The following is a 25402-nucleotide window of genomic DNA, read 5'->3' on the forward strand; positions in this document are numbered from 1 at the left end:
TGCTTTCCTACTCATCTTCCATGCTGCCACTCGGTCGCCGGGGTAGTTAATACCTAGCAACCAAGAAGTAAGGCTTTCCTTTCCCTTTAGAGAAGATGTCATATAAGGCGCTCACATGATGTTGCAGTGTGGCAGCTCCATTTGACACGAATAGCACAAGTAAATAGATGCGCAGCGTAAGGCTCCGGGTTGCCACCTTGTCATTTCCAATGAAAGTCAGCGAGTCGGGGGGTTAAATAAACACTAAGGTATTTATTACAAGATGTACTTTTGCTGTTCAGGTTACACATATACAGGTATGTCATTGCAGCTCTATCTCATAATGTGTTTATGGGGAATATATTGTGCGGGAGTCTCAGCCAAACATGCACGTGAGCGAACATTCCATATGCGCCTGACTAGAACAGAAGCCGGAACCATTTGAATCCAAAAGATAAGCAACGAGGCAGCCCCTTCCTATGCCCCAGTCTGCCGAGCGCCCCCTTCTAATCCGTGCTGCTGCCCCCCCATTATAACAGCAGCCAACCAGAGCTCATGTTCCGTTGCCATGTCAATGCTGAAGAATAGTTTGGTCCCTTTTTGTTCCATATTTCTATATATATATATATATATATTTCATGATAAAGAAAATAAACTTTATGTACAAGTGCATAAATATATAAATATTGCTGTCATAGAAAAATAAACTCCTTTAACGTGTTCCCTTAAACACAGGGTGGTCCGGGACCCTAAAACGTGACCGAGTTGCAAGAGGGTAACTGAGCCTTGTCAGCCGTTGTGCACGGGAAGCCGGTGCTGGTGTAAAGTCTTCCACAATCTTCAGCCTGTGTCGTCTGCAGGACTAGATATAGTAGTGTCCAAATAACACAGATACTCAGTGCTGATATCTATTGCAACAAGACCATCCCCAGTACTTTCAGCCAGTCTTTTATTAAGTAGCAGGTCCTTCTGACGGTGTGTGAGAGTGAAAAGTGCTGCTCTCCCAACTGTCCAGATTCCCTTCTACATTACTGCTCCAAACTGCCTTTTGATGAGATTCTGTCAGTGAGCAGACTGGATCCTCCATGCTTTCCTCCAAGGGCAAGGGGCACGTACAACCTGCAACAACAGCATACACATCACAATACAAGCTACTATTTCCTTACCTTGAACCCTTCCTTCTTATATACAGTCAGGATGAATGATCATTAATTATCTCTTAATTTCTTATATGCAAAAGGCGATTTCAGTAGCTCTTGCAGCTGCCTCCTGACATTGAGGCTCCCTTCATCAACCACCTGATTTCTAACAAATCTCTTTTTCCATAGAAGCTTTCTAAAATAAGAGATGTTGAATTGGGGTGAGAAATGTCCCTGTTAGGGAATGGTTACCAAACTGTGCGGCTGGTTCCACTTAGTGGGGGAGGTTGAAGAATTGGCAGTTGGCTCATTCTGAAGACCAGTTATGGTGAGATATTGGGTGAAAAATGATTATTTCTTTTAGATACACCTGAAGCCAAGCTTAAAACCCAGATAGGGTGAGATCTGAAATGACACTACTCCTGCCTCGTGGACAATCTGTAGGGAAATGGCATGAAAATGTCGGGTCAAGATTTGGAGAAGACGACAGTGTGTTGCACAGCTTTAAAGGAGAAGCTAACCTTACTTTCATCTCGATGCAGACAATTTGCAGTAGGTCAGTATGTATTTTTCTGTGGATCTTGATTATGTAAAGTCAAGTTTCTAGATATTCTTGGAGCTATTGCTGAATAATTGATCCACCAATTTTCTCCTAGATCTCTAAGCTATGGTGGGTCTAGGACTTCCAAGGTGTGTCTTGACCTAAAAAAAGTCCAAAAACCACTACTCTAAAGATGACCATACATGAGCTGATTGAAAGACCAAGTCAGCAGCTTATTGGCCTGTGTATAGGGCCATCAGATGGCTATTATCTGGCTGAAAACTGCCCAGACTTATTTGCTTGAGTCAGCTGGGTTCCTCAATATAAAAGAAATATAAGGTGCACATACCATCAGTGGTCCATCCTCCACCATTGTTCCAAAAAATAAGTTTTCGTACAGCACCAATCAATTTAAAATGCCTTTATTGGTACATTTTATGGCAAACAGCCTGGTCTGCGACGTTTCAGGCCTTCAGGCCTTTTATCAAGCTCTATCAAGCTGAAAACTGCCCAGATATCAATCAGACAGGTTTGAAAATCTCATCTGGGCAAGGACCACATCAATTTGTTGATGTGGCCCACTTTCTGACCACCTGTATTGTTGTGATCCGTTGGGCCCTAGAATTGATTGGATTAGCCTAATATCACCCTTCTCAAGGTGGTCATATCAGGAAAAGATCTTCAAGTGTAGCTTAAGGCCTATGTTTAGGGAGATAAGTCTAACTCCAGTAAACAGGCAAGGTATATATGTCAAGTACTGGTAAATTAGTAGCCTTAGATTGCAAGCTCCACTGGGGCAGGAACTGATGTGAATAATGTGTAATCTCTGTTAAGTGCTGTATTGCTAGTATCATTTGGTACCAGAAGGTGCCAGAAGTGAGAACATATTAACCTCATACCTTGGCACACGCCTGGCTCTTTGGGCAGTGAGAGAATGGGGCACTCATTGTTGCTCTTTGGCAGAGAATGCCCAACGAAGGTCTCGTCCTGCGAGTGAAGCCCATCAGGAGGAAGTTTCTTCATTTCATATGTATCATTCTCACAAGGCTGGTACACTGGAGTTCCCTCGCTGGGTGGGTGGCGCGACCTGCAATTGGGAAATATTTTATCAGAAGGGCTGCCAGGTGCCTTTACCTACTATCTAGGAGGGGTTTCATCAATGAACTTCTACCATGTGAAACATTCAGACGGGCTGATATATGTAAGTGGGTAGGGCAAGAAGGCAAAATGAGTGACCTCAAAAGCTCAGTAGGACTTACCCCCCAGGATTTTGACATTCTTGTAGGTCCTTGTGCCCTGGAATCATTTCCTCCAGTAAACTGTTAGCTCCGTCCTGGTTTGGGGCAAAAGAATAATATTTAAGCCAAATTAGAAACAAAGCTTCATGACTTAAATCTCAGAGGACTGGCCTGCCAGCAATGTAAACCAATGGTGGAGAGTGCAGTTAGCATGAGAGCCAATCACATGCTGTTATCAGACTGGAGAACCCATGACTTTCCAGGTTAAATATGTCCCACCCACAGGCAGCAATGTGGCTGCACTTATAAGTAAAATAAACCCACACTTAATGACTCATATCTATTGAAGGGAAGCCATCTTGACTTTGTGGCATCATCTAACTTGTGGGAATTATAGTCTGGCCTCAGTAGCAATGTTTACTTCAACTGTGATAATTGTGTACCTGATGCTCAGTCTCGGAGTCATACTCTCTTGGCTTTGCCCCATTCTTATTGGGGTTTACATTGGGGCAAGTGCCGTTCATGACATCACCATTAGCAGAAGGGAAGTTACTGATGGTGGCGACCCCTTGTAGAGGCACCATGGTGTATTGGCAGGAGGACGTCAGGATACCAGCGCTGGGGAATGCAATGTCTGTTGTTTGTTCTGCAGAGAGAAATTGAGGTTAGGGAGACTGATTGAAACCCCCAAGCTTGCATTACTAGCACCAGTTTAACCTACATTCCATGTTTGGACTCAGACTCAGTTTCCTAGGTTCAACTCCATTCAAAGACCAGAGTGACCATAAAACATAATTACTGAATGTCCTGGAGCAACATAAATGCCACTGCCTGTACATGAATCTTCCATCCAAAGGACTGGTCCAGTAAGACTCTAATCAGCACCACTTTACTCCCCAACTGCTTTTCTTCATTCTGGCCTGAAATGCTGAATTCAACAGAGACTCGGTACTTACTCTGCTTGGACCAGGCTCTCCACAAACAGACAGGGATGAAGGCCACTAGTATGAGAACAATGGAGCCAAGAACCCCGACGATCATGTACGGAACATCACTAGAACGAGCTACTGTAGCCGTTCCCACCGCGCCTTTGCCATTGCCATGAGGAGGTTGGGGTGAAGGCACCATGGGTATCAGTGAGCGGCCAGGCTGAGAAGACTTCCGAGCTGCAAGAGACAAGAACATGTTAAGTTTGTTCCAGTCCGGCCTATATGAATAATGGTTAAACGCTAGTCAGTAGGGACTCCTCTTGTATATTGCGTCCATGCAGAACTGCTCAAAGGATCGGTCCGAGTAAATACAGAACAAAAGCCCAGAAATTGCTGCCTCATGGGACAATCCATAGGAAAAACAGCATGAAAACTTTGGGATCCTGGGAAGTTGACAGTTTGTTGCACATCTTTAAACGAGAAGCTAACCTTGATCTTATCGTGATGCAGACATCTATTTTATTTTCTATCTTTCATTGGATCAAGTTAACCATGAACTCCATCCCCGGGGGGCCTCACCTTTAGTCTCGCAGATCATGACGTTGCTGTATTCGCTCTCTCCTCCCTCGTTAAAACACTGCATTTTAATGTCATAGGAGGATTCGGGCTGCAGGTGGCTGATCGAGTGCCAGTAGCGATCCCCTAGAAGATCGAAAATCCACTTTAGAACTTCATTGAAGGCAGAGATTAGAGTCATTGGATCAGCAGATAGTTCAGCCTATCCTATTGCCTAAGCATTCAATATGGCTCCCCTCAATATGGCAGCTCCTGCCCATATGTATAAATAATAATACAGAGATGGAATGTCCTGGGCACTCAGATATATTTATGTACCATCTTAAGACAGCAAGGGGCTCAGCCCCCACTCACCTTCCACCATGTCCTTCTTGTAGTCACTGTCGTTGTCGCTGTCCGTGGGTCGGTAGTAGATGTAGAATCCATGGATGGGTGTGTTGTTATTGCTGGCTGGAGTGTACTGTAAAGGAAAGAATATGCAGAAGGAAATTTAGTGCCAGGATCAAACACTTACCCCCCCACAATAAATGCCCCCCTATAATGTCCGGCTTGTATTCTCATCCAGTGGACAGACTGCCGGGGCCCAGACAGCAATGCCGTCTTCATTAGCCATGGACCTGTTTGGGGCAGGCAAGGAAATATTTGGGCCCCTGTAGAATTGCTCATGGAGAAGAAGCTGAACATTAATTTATGGGGCCCCAAGATTTTCACATGAACCCCTGTCCCATGACATTCACCCGTCGCTCCTTACCATCCACTTGAGCATAATGGTGGTCTCATTGATCGCTTCCGTAAATGTGATGTAGGGTCCCGCCACAGGGCGCTCGTATACGCGGTTACTGTAGCCGGACACCACGTATGGTTTGGAGGCTCCACTGGGCTGGCTCTCCCCCAGAATGTTGAGGGCCCTCACGCGGAATTTGTAGGAGGTGCCTGTCACAAAAAAATGTAAATGGATTGCAAGAGACGCAAAGTGGTTTCTGACATAAATGGAGGAAGGGAAAATCAATTGGTTTAAGGCAGAAGAAAGGCAGGAGGGTGCCAAAGTATTAAAGGGGTTGTTCACCTTCAATGTACAAATCTTATGAAACCACTAACAATGCTCTCAATGTGTTAGAAAAACCATTTTCCATAACAAAAAGTAAAAATGCCATTTTAAAAGCTAATTTTTATACCTATTAACTCAGCCCTTCTCCTGTCTCTCTGACCAGTTTTCTGAAGTGATGGGAGTGGCCTATTTTGAACCTGACACACCAAGAACTTCCTATATGATGACATCATCATGCCCAGGCTTTGCCCTTACTTGTTTCCTATTGGATGTTGATACTGCCCTCCTCCTAGTAATTTATTGGGTGCTTGTGAACTGTAACCAGTCACATAATTTGAATGGTCATTGGTTGATTACTCAATTGTAATGGCAGAGGTTAACAGACGCAGCATATAAACAAACCTGCCTTGTAACAAACAATCACACAGCCATGCAGACAAATACTGCAGAAAAGGAAGGAGCAACATTGTTCTCCCAATTCTGGGATTCTCCTTCTGCCTAGACTAAAACTGAATGGAGAGCCAAAGGGGTGCAACCTTTTCTGGGAATAAATACTGGCGTTTCTATATTTTTATCTTTTAATACCTTTGGCATTAAGCATAATGTCAGTTATTTACAAAATTGCAACAAAACCAGCAGTGACTTGCTTAGAAACGTATGTAACTTACACATCTAGCAGGGACAGTAGGGCTGCACCTCACCCTTTTAAAACCAAACACATATGAAATCCACAGCCTGCATGGCTAATTATCAACTCATTTAGATGCTGCAGACTGAACTGATTTCTGTGCAGCCATGTATCATGCAGCTAAATGAATTGATAATTAGCCATGCAGGCTGTGGATTTCATATGTGTTTGGTTTTAAAAGGGTGAGGTGGAAACCCTAAGTGATTTTGTGCGCTCACCTGGGGGGGGGGGCGGTAATTTACCTAGGAAAACGATACCTTTTTTAAGTGTTTAAGTGTTCCACTTCTGGAACAAGATTTAGAGCTCTAAATACCAAAAAATTAAAAAGTTATATTTTTCATGATATAGGGATCTATACCAGAAAAATATCTAACTTTATGCACAAAAATTCAACTCATTTGGAAAGCCTCAAGCTCATACAAATAGTCAGCTGCTGAATAATGATTTTTTATGAGGTAAATAAACAAAATAATACATGCCCCCCCCCAAATAATATATTTCTGGAAAGTACAAGTGTCATCTCCCATAGTATCCATTTTAAAAATTTCTTTTTTCCTCTGTAATAATAAAACAGTCGCTTGTACTCGATCCCATCTAAGATATAATTAATCCTTATTGGAAGCAACACCAGCCTATTGGGTTTATTTCATGTTTATATGGTTTTCTAGTAGACTTAAGGTATGAAGATCCAAATTATGGAAAGATCCATTATCCGTAAAACTCCAGGTCCCGAGCACCTCGATCCCCCCATCTGCACAGTTGAAGTCTCTGCAGCACAAGCCCACACTCCCCCTCCCTCTCACAAACTTGTAACAGTTTCTCTTCAGGACCTGAATGCTGCTCAAATTCCCCAGCACAGCCCAGCACAGGAAGCAGTGGCAGATTGACAGCAGACATAGCCAATAGGAGTTAAGTTAGCTGCCAGTACAATGTGTGATGTCATATAAGGAAGAGGAAGTGAACACTGTAGTGTTTTTGGGGGTCAGTGACCCCCTCCCAGCACAGGGTCTGTGTGGAACTGAAGGATTAGTACAGGGACACTTCTGAGGTGAATATCTCTTGAACTGTACTTTTTCTGTTAACTATTTCTATGGAAAAGTTTGTTCTATTCATGTGAACTGTTAGATTTGTCATTTTGTTACAAAGGTGAACAACCCCTTTAAAGGCCCCCATAGTGAGAGTGAGATATAGTTGTCCAATAACTGGCCATACACTACAAGATCCCATCAGCCGTCAGGTGGACATATAGAATGACTAGAATATTCAATACAAGTGTATCGGCAGCTATCATTTATTGGTCTGCTGTTTGAAAGCAAGATGTCTGATTGGTTGCTGCAGGTAACTAGACATAGAGAGGCTAATTCCGTATCTAGTAAATGGGATCATTCCCTCCCAGTGGCAATGAGCTCCACAGATACTGTACCTTTCTCCAATTCCGTTATCTCCACGGATAAGCGGGAGGGTGGGATGTCCCTAGTGGCCAAAATCCAGTCTCCCGGCTGCTTCAGCTTTTTGTACTCCACCCGAAAGGATTGAATGGGGAAGCCGCCGTTGCCTCGCGGGATCCAGGTCACGTACACGGATGTCTCGGAAGCCATTGAGATGGTCGGGCGGTCGGGGGCTTCTGGGGCTGTGGGAGAGATGTATTGGTCAAGCCATGCACTGGTCACCAGTGGGGTGCAATTAAAGAGAAGGGTCTTATTATAGTAAGAAACAGACATTTATATGATAAATAGGATTTAACGGTACAAAAATCTATTTTTCTCTTGCCTAGATTGGAGAACACAGGCACCATGGGGATGTCCCAAAGCTACCCATGAGGGCGAGACTTACCTCATAGGCCTTCAAGATTGCTGACTTAATCCATCTTGGCCATGGTGGCCTTAGATGCCGTAAGGCTTTTCCATCGTCCTTCTGGTAAGACAAAGAGGTTGTCCACCTTCCTTATGCTCTTGGTAGCCCTGGTTTATGTTCTGAGAACAAACCACATCTAGGTTGTGTAACTTCTGTTCCAACTTTGTCTTTGGTTCAGGACAAAATGAAGGAACCACCAGGTCCTGGTTAAGAATTTTAGATTTTAAGAAAAATCAAAAATGGTGGCCGACAGGATAGAGCTGCTAGTTCTGAAACTCGTCTAGCGAAGTGATGGCTAATAGAAAAACTACATTGAGTCAGCAGAGGTAATGGAATTGAATTCAATGGCCCAAACTGTTGCTCCTGCAATATGGAAAATATTGAGATCCCAGGGAGGGATTGGATGACAGTATGGAGGTATCATCCTATCCCTGGAGGAAGGTCTTGATGTTGGGCAGCATTGAAAGCTGCTGAAAAGGGATGGATAAGGCTGATACCTGAACCTTCAGTGAGCTGAGCGCCAGCCCTTTGTCTAAACCCTCCCGAAGGAATAACAATAGGCTACCTTCGTCCCAAGACTGTGGGTCTTTGGCTTTAGATTCACACCAGGATATGAATGTCCTCCGTACCCTGTGGTAGATATGTGCCGAGACGGGCTTTCTGGCCCTTAGTAAGTAAGGTATAGCCTTTTTTTTTTGAACTCCTGATCTGGCTAGGATTAGGGCATTAAATACCATGCCGTTAAAGCCAGCCATGGTGAACTTGGGTGGAGGATCAGTCCCTGAAAAAACAGATCCCTTCTGTCTGGAACGTGGAATGGTGTGTCCACTGATAACTTGTGATCTCTGTGAACCAAGTGTGGAGTGCCCAGTAGGGTGCCACTAGAAGTGTTTCTACCCTTTCTTGTCTTATCTTCTTGATTACCCTTGGCAGAAGTGCCAGCGGTGGGAAGACATATGCTAGGTGAACCTGCCACGGAACCACCAGTGTGTCTACTGCTAGGGCCATCGGGTCATTGCTTCTTGTGATGAACTTTGGAAGCTTGTTGTTGTAGCTGTATGCCATTAAGTCTACTTCCGGAGGGGGGGCGTGGCCAGCAAGCAATGTGAGCGGACGTGTGGTAGCTGAGCTCCGTCTGAAACCCACGCTAATCCGGTAAAAATCCTGACTGAACAGGGGAAAACCCCCCTGCAATAGAGCCTGACACCCACTGACTGTCTGCCGATGGGCAGAAAGAAGCACTACGTGGCAGAGGCTTCTGATATCCGAGCTCACCTGAGAAACGCGGGAAGGCCTGCTAAAATGCCCGACACGCGTAGGCCGGAAGCGCCCAAGGAACAGTGCAGTAGAGCAGTTACGCCACCTGAGCTGCTGCAACCTGCAACTGTGAGTACACCGCCTGCTCCTGCTGTACTCTCCGATCCTGTCCTCTCCCCTTCCCCACCAACTGTAGCCCTCCTCACAGACTCTCCGACTTCCGAACAGGGTGAACCTACCTTAACTGAGGCCGTGGCGGTCCTTCAGAACACCATACAAACATGCCATGCAGCTACCATGGCCAAGGTGGAGGAATTGCGAATAGATTTTGCCATCCTGCGACAGGACCAGCAGAAGCTGCGGGAACGCACGACGGAGGTAGAGCGGAGGGTGGGGGAGTTGGACGATCTTTGCCACCCGATACCGGATCGTTTGGCTCACATTCAACGCCGTCTAGAGAATGCGGAGGCAAAGTCGGATGATCTTGAAAATCGCTTACGTCGCAATAATGTGCGAATAATTGGGTTTCCTGAAAGAGCTGAAGGTGCAGACACCACTAAATTCCTGGAACAATGGCTTACAACCACGTGTGGGGCCCAGACCTTCTCCGCCATGTTTGTCATTGAGCGTGCTCACCGCATCCCAGCTAGGCCTCCGCCGCCTGGAGCGCCCTCTCGACCCATTATTGCCCGTTTTCTCAACTTCAGGGATAGGGATGCAGCTTTGGCGACTGCTCAACGTTTGGGAGAATTGAAATTCGAAAACTCGTCAATTTCGCTCTATCCGGACTTCTCCAATGATCTCAGGAAGCAGAGGCAGCAATTCACCGCTGTTAAGAAGCGTCTTCGCGAAGTTGGATTACAATACTCCATGTTATATCCCGCCAAACTCCGGGTGTCGGCGGATGGAAAGGCGCAATTTTTTACTTCACCCTTGGAGGTATCGCAATGGCTGGACCGCCGACCTGCGTGAATTGTTTCTACGCCTGCTTTGTTCCTGTTTTGTTTACTTGGATGGGCCTTACCTGGCATGGCCTTATGTTCCCGAGTCCTACTGCCCGCCTGCCCGATTGGGCGCTTTATCTAGCGGATACCTCTCCACAATGCATACGCAGAGGGGGCTATACCCTGGCTCAGTTCATTGCCTCTCCTGCTAGTGGGGCCACGGAGTCAGCTAACAAGCTGATTTTAGTAGAACGTTATCTACTCATTATTTCGAGATTTGAGTTATGCAATACGACTTTTATGATATTGTTTTGATGCTTTGTTTCTAAATTGCTATTGGTGCGTCCGCTTGGTTCTGGTACGCTCCCAGCTACTTTTGAATGTTTAGGGACCGACACTTCCTCACTGTTGGGGGAAGTAGGGTGGGATATGGTGGGATTTGCCTCTTTTACTTTTCTTTCCTTCTCCTCTTTCCCCTTCTTCTCCTCTCTTTCTGTCCTTCTTTGCTCTATAGGGAGAGTCAATATATGGATTTAATGTCATCCAATGGCAGCTGAGATAACGGCCATCTCCTGGAATGTGAGGGGCCTTAATGCTCCCCTCAAAAGATCTTTGGTCTTTAATTTCCTGAGGAAATATAACCCTCAAATTGTCTGTCTCCAAGAGACTCATATTTGTAAGTCGACCAACCCTAATCCGATCAAGAAAATATGGATAGCTAAGGCCTTCTGGATTACTCATCCAGCTCTACAAGAAAAAATGAAACGCTCCATCACTGATTTCCTGCAGGTTAATGTTAACACTGCTCCCCTACCTTCAGTATGGGACGCACTAAAAGCATATGTCAGGGGGGAGTACATCTCCGGAATAGCTCATACTAGAAAATTGGCAGCCCATACGATGACTACTGCAGAGGACATGCTCAAGGAGGCGGAGGAGGGGTACATCCGGGATCCTTGTGACTCCACCCAACTTGATTATGTAATTGCACAACGACGATATGCCCAGGCTCAGTGGAAGTGTGCTCATAAAAGTCAGCTGTACCACAAATTTGCACTTTATGAAAAAGGGGACAAGAATGGCAAATTGCTAGCGCTCTTGGCCAGGGATGAATGTAGTCGACCAGCCATTCATGCGATACGTAAAAACGACACAGAACTAGTTACTGATCCAATAGAAATTAACTCCAATCTAGCAGACTATTATCAGTCTTTATACTCATCTAAACTGACGAAAACACCCTCGGACATAGCTAGCTATTTACGTAGCCTAGATCTGCCCACCCTCTCCCTTGAGCATAGATCCCTTCTGGACTCTCCCATCCAAGAACAGGAGACTTTGGATGCTATCGCGTCCCTGCCCCTGGGGAAAACCCCAGGCCCTGATGGTATTCCGAATCAATGGTATCTAACCTATGCAGCCCTCCTAGCCCCACTCCTAACTGATATATTTAATCTGTCGCTCACCTCAAAGGCCCTACCTTCCTCTTTCAGCGAAGCAACTATTATCCTTATACTTAAGCCAGGCAAGGATCCCCACTCCCAATCTTCCTACCGACCCATCTCCTTAATCAACTCTGACTCTAAAGTATTAGCCAAGATCCTAGCCAAACGCTTAAATTGTGTTATAACATCGTTGGTGGCTCCTGACCAAGTGGGCTTCATTCCCCACAAAGCGGCCGAGTTGAATCTCAGACGCCTTTTTACTAATCTCTCTATTCCCCACTCCAACCCGGGTTCCAGAGTCATTGCCTCCTTGGACAATGAGAAGGCATTCGATTCAGTCGAATGGCACTATCTTTGGGAAACTCTAAAAACCATGGGCTTTCGGGAAAATTTCCTACTTTGGATACAAACACTGTATTCTAAACCCACAGCTAGAATTCTCTCTAACCTGGAACTCTCAGCCCCAATTAACCTGTTTAGGGGAACGTGCCAGGGATGCCCCTTGTCACCGGCCCTTTTTGCTCTTGCCATGGAGCCCCTGGCGTGTTTAATTAGAGCAACAAAAGGGATTCGGGGATTCGAAATTGGGAATATTGAGGAAAAAATCTCGCTCTTTGCTGATGACACTTTGCTCTACTTGAATGATCCAGGCCCCTCCCTCCAATTGGCTCTTCGGCTCATTAATACTCACACTACCTTCTCAGGACTTAAGATTAATTGGGCCAAATCTTCACTGCTGTATTTGGACCCTTGCGATACGGACGGCAATGACTCTGAACCCCCGCTGGCCAGAGTGGACACGATTAAATATTTAGGCATCCACATTCACCCGCAAATAAGCAAATTCGTAGAACTGAACCTTGACCCACTAATGTTACAATTACTCAGGTCCATCGATAGATGGCTTAAGCTCCCACTTTCCCTAATTGGCAGGATAAACTTATTCAAAATGAAATTCCTCCCGAAATTTTTATATCTTTTTCGCCAATCCCCCATTTGGATCTCGACTAAATTTTTTAAACTCCTTCAGAGCCACCTCACCCGCCTGTATTGGTCCCCGGGCCCGACAAGGGTTAAGTATAATGTGCTAACTATGCCTACATCTTTAGGGGGCTTGGCTGCTCCGGACATGGGAGCTTATTTTCTTGCATCCCAGTTGACCACTGTACAAAGGTGGCTTGATCCTCTCCCGGAGGACCCTATTACTATACTAGAAGCCCACTTGGCAGGGTCCATGGAAGGCCTGCGGAACTTGATATACAGAAAACCACCTTCCATGACCACTATCACCCCAATGATGGTAAACACACTTAAAGCTTGGAGGATGGGATCCGCACGGTCGGGGAAACTGGGAAAGGTACTGTCACCGCATGTCCCACTCTGGTATAACCCGGACCTGTATAGTTTGACCACGGTGCCGGAACCACAATTGTGGGCCGCTTATAATGTAAAATATCTTGGGGATATTTATCAGAATAATAGTCTGCTCTCTTTCCAGCAAGTTAAGGATAACTTTAATGTACCTAATAAGCTACTTTTCCGTTACCTGCAACTCCGGCATGCCGTTAATCAACAATTCCGCTCTGGCCCTCCTACTGTAGAGGTACCCCCTCTTGAAAAATTGCTTAGGAAAGAAAAACTAGCCAAACCCCTCTCAGCTCTATATCGCCAGGTTGGAACGTGTACTTTGATTCCCAATGGTGACCTTTATAAGAGATGGCTTGCAAATATTCCTGACCTCACGGTCGACCACTGGGAAATTATCCTTGCCGAATCCATTCAACCCCTCATCAGGTCTAGGGATAGACTTATACAATTCAAGTTTCTCCATAGAGCATACTATACGCCCCACATTTTGCATAGAATCAACCCCTCCTTTCCTGATGTGTGTAGCAAGTGTAACGGTGCTCATGCTGACTTCTTCCATTTAGCCTGGAGCTGTCCTGTTATACGAAATTTCTGGACTGATGTAGCTGCGTGCATCTCTCAGCTAATGGCATTGCCGGTAGAACTACACCCCTCAGTCTTATTACTTAACTACCTCGATGACACCGCTACTTCACGAACGGAGAAAACACTGCTCACTTTCCTGCTCTTTTTTGCTAAAAAGGCAATTGCCATGAAATGGAAGGACGCTCTCCCACCCACAACCACCCTCTGGAAAATATTGGTTGAGCAAACTCTACCGACCTTGGAACAAATCTATGCAGCTCGTGGATGTCCCACGAAGTTCTCTAAAATCTGGACTTTCTGGATACTGCAATATGAATCCTATACTAACAGGGCGCAGTCCCCCCCTCAACCTGTTTTGGACTGGCTTAATGACCCGGACTTAACTTAAAGTGGCTTGTGTAGAGCTTCTGCCTTCGCTGACTGGGAGGCCAGTCCCCTCCTTCGAAGCTACTTATGCTCTGAAGTTATATGGTCGATACTGACTTGCTTTTAGTACTTCTGTGTGGGGTAGGACTCATACTTCTTGGGTCGGGGATACCCCTCCCTTCACTCCTTGATCTCCCACTGCCTCACCTTGATCTCTTCCTTCTCTCTCTATCTCTTCTTCTCTTTCTTGTTTCTCCCCTCTCTTGCTTTTTTTTTTTTTTTCCCCGGGGGTTTAAAGTTAAAATGTCCAGCACAGTGTGGCAATGGTTGCCTTGAATGCATGCTACTCTTCTGTACAACTTTGTGCTGGTAATAAATAAACGTTTTAAAAAAAAAAAAAGTCTACTTCCGGAGTGCCCCAGCCTGCCAGAATCAAACCTCTGGGTGTAGGCTCCACTCGCCCTGATCTAAGGTCTCTCGGATAAGAAAATCTGCTACTTCTGGGATATGAACCGCGGAGATAGCTGGTACTGTGTTTTCCGCCCACAGAAGAATTTGCTGTGCCTCTGCGAGGGCCACTTGACTCCTTATGCCTCCTTAGTGGTTGATGTAAGCGACTGCGGTTACATTGTCTGATTGTATTCTTACAGGTAGATCTCGAAGTCTGTCTGACCAGTGGAGCAACGAGAGGTGGATTGCTCTTAATTCTAGGATGTTGATGGGGAGTAGTTGTTTTCTGTGACCAACATCCGTGCACTGTTAGGTCTCCCAATACTCCTCCCCAACCTTGTAGACTGGCATCTGTTGGGATGACTGTCCACTGGTGATTGGGGAAGGTTTTTTCTGAGCCAATGAGTTGGGCCGCCTGTTCGGCCCAAACCTCCATTGCTCTGAATACCCATGCGGTGGGAAAAATAGGTCAGAGAGCTCCGCCTGCTGCTGTGAAATCGCCTTGCAGAAACCCTCAAGGAAGCTGCATCGGCTACTGGAATGGTGGTGGTCTTTGACAGTCTCAAGACCGGTGGGTCCACTGCTGGAGGTGAAGACCAAAGGTCTCTACAGTCCTGAGTAAAAGGATAAGTTTGAGTAAAGCGCTTGGAAAACTGGACTCTATGGTCTGGCATTTTCCATTGTGCTTTAGCGATGTCATCCAGCTGTTCATAGGCTGGAAAGACACAAGAAGACTTCTTTTGCCTCTTGAAAATGTTTCAGGTTGGCTCTGCTGAAGGTGGGGTGTCTACTAGACATAGTGCCTGTAATACTGCCTGAATCAGGCTCTCAACCTCTCTTTGTGATCTAGGGGCATCCTGATCCTGATCAGATTCATCTCCAGATAGGATCTGTCCCTCTTCCCCTGATGCCTCTACCTGTTCATCATGCGATACAGGTGGGGAAAGGGGAGGTCGCCTTACAAAAAAAAAACCCACACCAGGTCCCATAGAGAGTGGGAAGTGTTAATCCTCTAGAGAGAGAGAGAGAGAGAGAGATAAGGGAAGTGTAATTACCTGTTCACCAAGGTAGGAAGGAATGGTGGTGCATTGGCCGGGAAATGAACCCGGGCCTCCCGCGTGCCGTCTACCACTGAACCACCAATGCCGCCTTGTTCTTCCCTGTGAGAGACAGTGAGGCTGGAAACACTCAAAAATGGCCACCAGCGAGGTTTCCCGGGCTTTGGTATAGTACCTTAGTAAGATGGCGCCCATGAAGCGCGTGCGCAGTAACAAGACGCAGTGCCAGATAGTGGCGTGAAAGGTCAATGGGAAATGTCGCTGGGAACATGGGAAGGAAGGTAAAAATGCGGTTACAGGCACAATACTGAAATCTGTACCATTGCTCCCAGCCACGAAGTGTCCGTCCTCCTTCTGAGGAAACTAAAAGAAAACTGGGGATAGAGGAGGTAGGCGGGGATGAAGCCCGGAGGAGGAGGAGCCACCTTTTAGTGTCCTTTCTCCAAGCAACAGGCTCTTCATCCCCATGGTGCCTATGTCCCCCAATGTAGGCAAGAGAAATTTATATAGTCAGTCACTGCACATGCAATTCTCCACCAGCAGAGGGAAGCAAATCCCCAATGCACCAATTGTCCAGGAAGGGCAGAAGGGAAGCTCCTCCCACATAAAAAAGAACCAACAGTCAATCAATAATATAATCCTTAATGTAAAAAATGCCCATTATACATGAAAGTCCCGGTTAGGGGAGTGGTTTAAGTGCTTACGGGAAAGTCGATTGTTGTCTGATTGGTTGCTGCTCTGTGTGCTGGTCCCGGGGTCGTCCTTCTGGATCTGAATCTCTTTGTTGGCGACTATCTCTGGTTTAGGGCGGCGTCCTGCAGAATAAATACACAGAGGGGTTAGCGCCATCATGTTGTCAAGCTCACAGCTACTAACTTGCCCTTTAATAGGTATAATTAGCCCCAATTGTGGGGGGAGTGTATGGGTGCATCAGGCACAGGAGAATATAGGTGCAATTCTATAGGCATTTTGGCTCTTGCCCCAGAGGCAGGGCAAGTGTTGGTCTACAAATGAGAAACGGCACGTACCAGTACGGAAGGTCACCATGGCAGTTTGTCCCTCCCCGGCGCAGTTGTAGGCCGCCATCTCCACCTCATACAGACTCCCAGGGTCCAGTTTGGTCAGGGTCAAGCGTTGCTGTGGCCCCGGAACACGTGATACAGTCCACTCATCTGAGGAATTAACTACCTGCTGAAGAGGGGGGAGAGGGGGCAGTTAGAAGGACTAATGGGGCTGAAATGTTCCTTTTGCACCACAGTGACAATTATTTTATCCCATGAACACTCAGTAATTGGGTTCTGCATGGGCGGGGTCTCTGCGCTGGTTCATTTCTGATGAGAAAATTACATGAGTGGGAGGGACTAGAAGAAGTGGGTGGGATTAGAATACTCTGATGGAAGGTTATGGGGGATGGGGCAGGGAGTCATTTAACAGCGGGCTGTACCTTATACAAACAAACAGAAAATACTAAATTGAAAGATAAGAACCTTGCGGTGTTTGATGATGTAGAACAACATTGGGGCTCCCCCAACATTCCTGGGCCTCCAGACCAACTCATAGAAGTCAGTCTTAGAGGTGCGAGGGGAGCTAAGTATGACGGGAGCATCAGGAGGGACCACAGTTTCCTTGCTGTCGGGGCACTGGGTCGGTAGCAGAGGGGTCGGAGGTCGAGGCTTGTACTGGGCTTTTAGCAGCAGCTGTTGGTCCTCTGTCAGTGGAGAAGATGTTGGGAAATCTCTATTCAGGTTCAGCAAGTTCCCTGTGAGTCACAACAGAACCGAATCAGAACCTGTGCCTTTATATGGTCACAGAACAACCCCTCAGTGACTTCTGATATCCTTATCATTTACAGTAGGGGGTACATTATCCCTTATAATACATGAGTGATACTCAGAGTTCCCTGTATAACTCAGCCTGCAGCCTTGTGCCTTTATATGGTCACAGAACAACCCCTCAGTGACTTCTAATATCCTTATCATTTACAGTAGGGGGTACATTATCCCTTATAATACATGAGTGATACTCAGAGTTCCCTGTCTAACTCAGCCTGCAGCCTTGTGCCTTTATATGGTCACAGAACAACCCCTCAGTGACTTCTAATATCCTTATCATTTACAGTAGGGGGTACATTATCCCTTATAATACATGAGTGATACTCAGAGTTCCCTGTATAACTCAGCCTGCAGCCTTGTGCCTTTATATGGTCACAGAACAACCCCTCAGTGACTTCTAATATCCTTATCATTTACAGTAGGGGGTACATTATCCCTTATAATACATGAGTGATACTCAGAGTTCCCTGTATAACTCAGCCTGCAGCCTTGTGCCTTTATATGGTCACAGAACAACCCCTCAGTGACTTCTGATATCCTTATCATTTACAGTAGGGGGTACATTATCCCTTATAATACATGAGCGATACTCAGAGTTCCCTGTATAACTCAGCCTGCAGCCTTGTGCCTTTATATGGTCACAGAACAACCCCTCAGTGACTTCTAATATCCTTATCATTTACAGTAGGGGGTACATTATCCCTTATAATACATGAGTGATACTCAGAGTTCCCTGTATAACTCAGCCTGCAGCCTTGTGCCTTTATATGGTCACAGAACAACCCTCAGTGACTTCTAATATCCTTATCATTTACAGTAGGGGGTACATTATCCCTTATAATACATGAGTGATACTCAGAGTTCCCTGTATAACTCAGCCTGCAGCCTTGTGCCTTTATATGGTCACAGAACAACCCCTCAGTGACTTCTAATATCCTTATCATTTCCAGTAGGGGGTATGAACATGATGGCATGTAAGGTGGGGGACAGTACATACCTGATCTAGTGGTTATCAGGAGGGCCATGGCCTGTGCACTTCCCACTTCATTTTCCGCCATACATTGGTACACGCCCCCATCATCTGGCCCCACATTAATGACACGCAGAACTTTCCGGGACATTCTGTGTTTGGTGCTGGAAATCAGGGGTGCAGCGTTTCGCAACCATATTACTGAGGGTTGTGGGTTCCCCTTGACCTCACATGTGAACTTTGCACTCTGACCCCAGATCACTAGCTGCTGGGACAACTCCATACTGACCTCTGGTGGCTCTGATGGAAAAGAAAACACTATGTTTAGATTGACAGGCCACTCAACCAATAAAAAGGCAGTGATATTGCGCCAGTATTTAACCAGGGACGTACAAATCTGACCAGGTTGCCGTGGATACAATAATGCCATTTCCACTATACTAACAGTATATCATAGCAATGTGTGGGTCGTCATGGGGGTCATCAAATGGAGGAGGAGTCTGGGGATGCTGGGTGCGGGTTTGGGTGCTGGTCATTACTATGGCAACAAGAAATGCATCTGCTCGCTTGTACTCACCGAACACTTGCACGTTGTAAAATATAAAGGCGGAGTCTCCCTCTCCGATGCCGTTGCTGGCGGTGCAGGCGTAGGTGCCGGAGTCTTCCTCACTGGTGGCGTCAATCAGCAGGTTACTGAGAAGGAAGCGGGTTTTATTGTGCCAAGAAACATCACTTCCGTCCTTGGCCCAGGTAATTCTGGGAGGTGGCATCCCGCTGGCAACGCATTCCAGGATCAGGCTCTGGCCCTTGGTGACGATGATGGTCTGGGCAATAGGGGGGTAGATTATACGTGCCGCCTCCGCAGTGGAGCCTGATGGGAGGAAAAGCAATGGATCACACATGGAGCACCAGGAACTATACCGCCACGTCATGTGACCAACAGCTCACAAACCACACCTTATACCGCCACGTCATGTGACCAACAGCTCACAAACCACACCTTATACCGCCACGTCATGTGACCAACAGCTCACAAACCACACCTTATACCGCCACGTCATGTGACCAACAGCTCAGAAACCACACCTTATATTGCTGGGATTTTTTGAATCCAATCTCCCCTGTACTTTATTATTGGTGTAAGTACTGGAGGGAGACTGGATCCACTTATCCAGAGGGAGGTTCCTGCCTTACCATGGGAAAGAGAACAGCCCAGGAAGCAGGAAGTACAGAGAATAAGAACATTCTAATAAGCACTATATACAGTATATATATATATATATATATATATATGTGTATGTGTGTGTGTGCGTTCATGGAAATAATAATAAATCCCAAGGACTTACGGCGAACGCGGAGTCTGTCACTGGAAACAGATGTTTTTACTTCCTGCGTCACGGGATTATACGCGGCGCATTTATACGTCCCCTCATCCTCTTGGGTGGCGTTCACTATCTGCAGGTTCCCCGAAGGCATGATCAGATAGTTATCTATGGAGATAGAAAGACTGCTTAGCACAGAATGGCACTACCTGGCCTGATGGGGGAATAACTGACAATAGCAACCAGTTACTGACCCTAACAACCAGTTACTGACCCTAACAACCAGTTACTGACCCTAACAACCAGTTACTGACCCTAGCAACAAGGCAGCAAATAGCGTTACTGACCAGCCGGAGGTTTGAATGACAGCCAGGAAGGTGAATAAGAGGAAGAAATATTTAACAATACAGTAACTGTTTTATTCTGCTATAGGCACCAGTAAGATAGTGCCCCCTACAGGCCAAAATGCAAAGCAGTGGATTGGCTGTTTGGCTTCTCAGAGCAATAAGTGTATAATTATTTATTTTTGTATAGTCTATAAGAACAAATCATAATTCTGTCCCATGTCGGCTGTAGCTGAAGGGGTTACACGGGGGAGGGGAATGCTCACTGATTTACACAGATTTGGCCCCAGGGGGTTGCTATGCTCACTCACCCGGGAGACGGCCTGCTCTTCATTCTTCCCTTATTTTGACTTTCCCAGTCAGGGCAGTGTCAGTGGCAGCTCCAGACTTGTCCCGTTGCCGCATGGGATGTGTCTCGGCAACAAGCAGAGAGGAAACGTGAGCCAATGATCAGGCCTCAGTCTGGGTGCCTGGGTGTTAGAGCTCTGGGACAGGTATGGGGCCCAGCAAATAAATGTGTATTTTGATTCTACTGCAGGGACTCAGCACTGGGGGAGGCAGGGCACTTGCTCTCCCCTGCAGGTAACAAATCTCATTGCATGGAAATGTATAGGAAGCGCAGCACATGACACAAGCCTGAGCTTCCCATTGGCTCAGTAGGATCCCAGCTGAGAGTAGACAGGTAAGTCAAGGTGCCACTCACCTCTGGACGTCTCCAGCCACTCCTGCTTGACACTGTAGCGCACCTGAGCCTTGGGGTGACTCTCCGGCAGGTTACAGGCGATCACCGCTGTGTTCCCCTCATCCACCTCAATCACATGCTGAGTGTCAGACTTAAAGTCCTGCAGGTCTATAGGGCGAGACGAGAAGCACTCTAATCACTGGGTTCAACAAGAGTGTGAGTAGCGCTGTAATGAGTGTGAGTGCTGAGTGCACACAATTGGGCACAGGTGAGTGTGAGTAGTGCTATAATGAGTGTGAGTAGTGCTACGAGTGTGTGAATGTGATTAGTGCTATAATGAGTGTTAGTGCTGAGTGCATACAATAGTTAGTAGTGCACAGGTGAGTGTGAGTAGTGCTATAATGAGTGTTAGTGCTGAGTGCATACAATAGTTAGTAGTGCACAGGTGAGTGTGAGTAGTGCTATAATGAGTGTGAGTGCTGAATGCATACAATAGTTAGTAGTGCACAGGTGAGTGTGAGTAGTGCTATAATGAGTGTGAGTGCTGAATGCATACAATAGTTAGTAGTGCACAGGTGAGTGTGCAAGCTTTGCAGGTGTAGATGAGTGTGAGTGCACATGAAGTGAGTGTAGGGTCCAGTGTGAAGCCCAAAGGTGCATTTTGTTCCCAGGGAGGGTTAAATCGATGAATCAGGCGGAACAGACGGGGAGAGTCACTGGGACATTTGAGAAATCCATTTGGTTCTGTTTTTCCATCCATTTCCCTCGGAGCCAATTCCATCAGAGACTTGTGTTCTCCTCCCTCTGGCCCAGACTCCCCCCCCCCCCCACTGTCAGTTCTGGCTCCTCATTCCTGCCCCCCCCCCCCCACTTGGCAGTTGTTTTAGCTGCAGCCTGGAAGGAGCACAGGCAGTTACCCCCGGCCAAAGTCTTCAGTGAGGGACCAATGACTAATCCCTGGGGGGTCAGACTCACTGCCAGACACTGTCCCACAGCACCAGCCCCTCTGCTTCTAATTAAACCCAAAAGAAAAATCTCTTTCTCTGCCCTCACTTCACCCCCCAACACTTCACCTGCAATTCTGCTGCCCCCCCCACCACATCACGTCATCCCCCCATTATTTATGGGACTGGTATCTGCTGCTTCTCTTCCACTCACACTCACACTATACACTCACACACTATACACTCACATACTATACACTCACATACTATACACTCACATACTATACACTCACATACTATACACTCACATACTATACACTCACATACTATACACTCACATACTATACACTCACATACTATACACTCACACTATACACTCACATACTATACACTCACACTATACACTAACATACTATACACTCACATACTATATACTCACATACTATACACTCACACTATACACTCACATACTATACACTCACACTATACACTCACATACTATACACTCACACTATACACTCACATACTATACACTCACACTATACACTCACATACTATACACTCACACTATACACTCACACTCACACTATACACTCACACTATACACTCACACTATACACTCACATACTATACACTCACACTATACACTCACATACTATACACTCACATACTATACACTCACATACTATACACTCACATACTATACACTCACATACTATACACTCACATACTATACACTCACACTATACACTCACATACTATACACTCACATACTATACACTCACATACTATACACTCACACTATACACTCACACTCACACTATACACTCACACTATACACTCACACACCATAAATGGCACTTAGGGGCCCTGAGAAGAAAGAGGTAATATCAAACTGCCCCCCCCCCCCCAATACACAGAGATACATTCAGCTCTACATGAAAGGACCAAACCAGGGCCAATATGTTGTGCAGAAAAAAACGGCTTCTGCACAACAGGAAAGGCTCCCGTTATTAACCCTTGTTTATACTGTACCCACACACTCAGTGCCCTTACTCTTTTACATCATCCTCACTCAGTCTCCCCCAAATTCCTCCTCATTTACTCCTTTCCTTCACTCCTATCTCTCTCACACTCATTAACTCTCACTGTCTCCCCCAAACCCCTCCTCACTCACTCACACTCTCTCCCACAGAGTGCGGTCTTTTCCTTACAGTCTGTCTGTGGGGAGATATCGCCTCTCTAGACTGTCTCGGTCTCCCCTCTCATCCCATTCCCTAATCTCCTGGTGCCCTTTAACCCTTTACCCTTCACCAAAAATATGTATGAGAACAATACATTTGTTAGAAATGGAAAAATGGAGAGAAGGAATATTTAAAAAGACAAAAAATAAAGTCCATCTGCAATTCCTCTGCTCAGTAACCAATTAAATGCCATTTTTGGAGTAAGGTCCCATTACAAGCAGTGTGTGTGTGTGTGTGTGGGGGGGGTGCAGACACTTACGGGGGCTGCACATTCCTGGGGGCCAGATAAGAAGTGAGAGATACAGATGTGCAATAATGAAGTGAATGCTTTGGGTTTGGTGCCAGTTTATATTGGGTGGTGTCCCCGGCAGCTAATCATCCCCCCCCCCCCCAGCGGCTCCAGTAACCTCGGTTATGTCTGCCGCAACATCGTCACATAGAGAGTAAATGAGACAAAACAAACATACTGGGGGGCAATTTACAAACCCCCGGAATTCATTCCTGTCTGTGCATCTGATATTCTCCATGGGAACCAGCAGAGGAATTGGGGGGGCACCAATGAAATGACATTGAGAAGTTGATTTATTTATGAAAAGGCTGAACTTGTGTTGTCAGTTGCTTGTGCAGCACCAACTCTCTGTTGTTATGGTGCCCTCAGGTTTACTTTCTGGCAGTAACATAAAGTGTGTGTTTGGGATCTGGGCCCCCTAAGCTCATGGCAATTGGAGCACTACATTCTCTCCCAGTCTATGGCCAACAAGCACAGCCCCTCCAGTCCAACAACCCCATGGTTGAGCCCCCCCAACCCAATTGTGAGACCCTAAAGCCCAAGAGTGAGCCCCTCCAGCCCAAGCGTGAGCCCCTCCAACCTAAGGAACAGCCCCTCTAACCCAAGGAACAGCCCCTCCAGGCCAACAACTCATGGTTAAGCCCCTCCAACCCAAGGGTGAGACCCTCTAGCCCAAGATTGAGACCCTCCAGTCCAAGCGTGAGCCACTCCAACCAAAGGAACAGCCCCTCCAACCCAAGGAAAAGCCCTTCCAACCCAAGGAACAGCCCCTCCAGCCCAACAACTCATGGTTAAGCACCTCCGACCCAAGAGTGAGCCCCTCCAACCCAAAGAACGGCCCCTCCAGCCCAACAACTCATGGTTAAGCCCCTCCAACCCAAGAGTGAGCCCCTCCAAAACAAGGAACAGCCCCTCCAACCCAAGGAACAGCCCCTCCAGCCCAACAACTCATGGTTAAGCCCCTCCAACAAAAGCGTGAGCCCCTCCAACCCAAGGAACAGCTCCTCCAGCACAACAACCAATGGTTGAGCCCCTCCAATCCAAGGGTGAGACCCACTAGCCCAAAAGTGAGCCCCTGCAAGTGAGCCCCTCCAGCCCAAGTGTGAGCCCTTCCAACCCAAGGAACAGCCCCTCCAACCACAACAAAAACACATGGTTGAGCCTCTCCAAGCCAAGCTTGAGACCCTGTAGCCCAAGAGTGAGCTCCTCCAGCCCAAGAGTGAGCCCCTGCAATGCAAAGGTGAGACCCTCCAACCCAAGAGTGAGCCCCTCCAGTCCCATGAAGAGCCCCCCAGAAAGAGCCCAGCCTACATATTATTAAGGGAAGAAGAAAGGTTTATCTTCCACTTATGTTCCCTTAAGCAGACAGTTTTATTATGGGAGCTGCCATATTGATTTCATCAGAGCAATTACAATAATGTGCCCAAAATATTAATTTATTAAGTTTTGCAGCACTAAAGTTCAATGCAGATGGCTCTAGACATTGCAAACGCTCTTGCCCACGTGAGCATGCACTCTAGGGAGGTGATATTGATCTCCGGCCGAAATCCCACTATAAATATCTTTGAAGTGATCTTTGTGTAAGTCAAGTCATTAAGTGATTCCCTGTAGCCCCAGCGCTGTATTAACTCTCAGGCTATGGGACTTCCTGGAACCCACTGTAATTACTGAAATCCATAATATATTAACACTATGTTGTGTCTACGGGAAACAGCAGTACAGGTATTTGTATCCCAGTAAGGTCAGTGCTACGGGGCAAATACAGATGACTGATGGGGGTACCCCAGATGGGGCTGGTACAGTTGGGGTGCTGCATATGCCCCCATAGAGCAAATACCATTAATAAATGGGATTGTTGGCTGCGACCAATTTAGAGCCCCCTCAGTGGCACTTGCAGGTGTAAATGACCCCTAAAATCTATAAAAGTTTTAAAAAACAAAAATCATGGAAGTGTCCTCCCCCAGCGCTGCCTGGAAATGGGCATTTTGGAATTCCGGCTTCAAACGCTGCGCCAAGGTAACTGCTAAATATTCCTATTTACATTGGCCTCTCCCTTAAGCAAATTCATCTCTGTTAAGGGCCCCGGGGACCGGTTCCTGTTAATCTGATAGGTGCACTTGGAGAAGGGCCCCCCCGCTCGCACAGAAAGGCTCTTTTGTGTTCCCCCCTCTGCTCCGGCCCCAGCCCTGGCAAGTAAAAGCTCACAGCAAAGTCATTAGGGCTCAGAGGTGACCGGCTTTAACCTCTTCACTGCCACCTTCTTCCCAAGCGAGCCGTGCGGGACCTCTCAATTACTGGGGGGGCAGAGAG

General features: G+C 46.6%; 1 protein-coding gene across 4 annotated transcripts in view; it reads right to left on the bottom strand.

The window, feature by feature from the left end:
- Positions 1-232: 232 nt before the first annotated feature.
- Positions 233-25402, bottom strand: part of boc.L (BOC cell adhesion associated, oncogene regulated L homeolog) — a 47619-nt gene continuing 22449 nt past the window's right edge. The window contains exons 4-19 of one of the 4 annotated variants that reach the window (XM_041580963.1): positions 20637-20783; positions 19614-19757; positions 18845-19138; positions 18295-18567; positions 16953-17224; positions 16494-16653; positions 16170-16280; positions 7562-7768; positions 5154-5335; positions 4757-4862; positions 4406-4528; positions 3854-4063; positions 3341-3543; positions 2919-2992; positions 2559-2746; positions 233-1098 (exon numbers count right to left, since the gene is read on the bottom strand). In XM_041580963.1, coding sequence (XP_041436897.1) covers positions 932-1098; positions 2559-2746; positions 2919-2992; positions 3341-3543; positions 3854-4063; positions 4406-4528; positions 4757-4862; positions 5154-5335; positions 7562-7768; positions 16170-16280; positions 16494-16653; positions 16953-17224; positions 18295-18567; positions 18845-19138; positions 19614-19757; positions 20637-20783 — 2861 coding nt within the window. In that variant the 3' untranslated portion in view covers positions 233-931. 4 annotated transcript variants of the gene reach the window in all.

This window comes from Xenopus laevis, chromosome 2L (assembly GCF_017654675.1).
Source record: "Xenopus laevis strain J_2021 chromosome 2L, Xenopus_laevis_v10.1, whole genome shotgun sequence".
Taxonomy (NCBI): Eukaryota; Metazoa; Chordata; class Amphibia; order Anura; family Pipidae; genus Xenopus; species Xenopus laevis.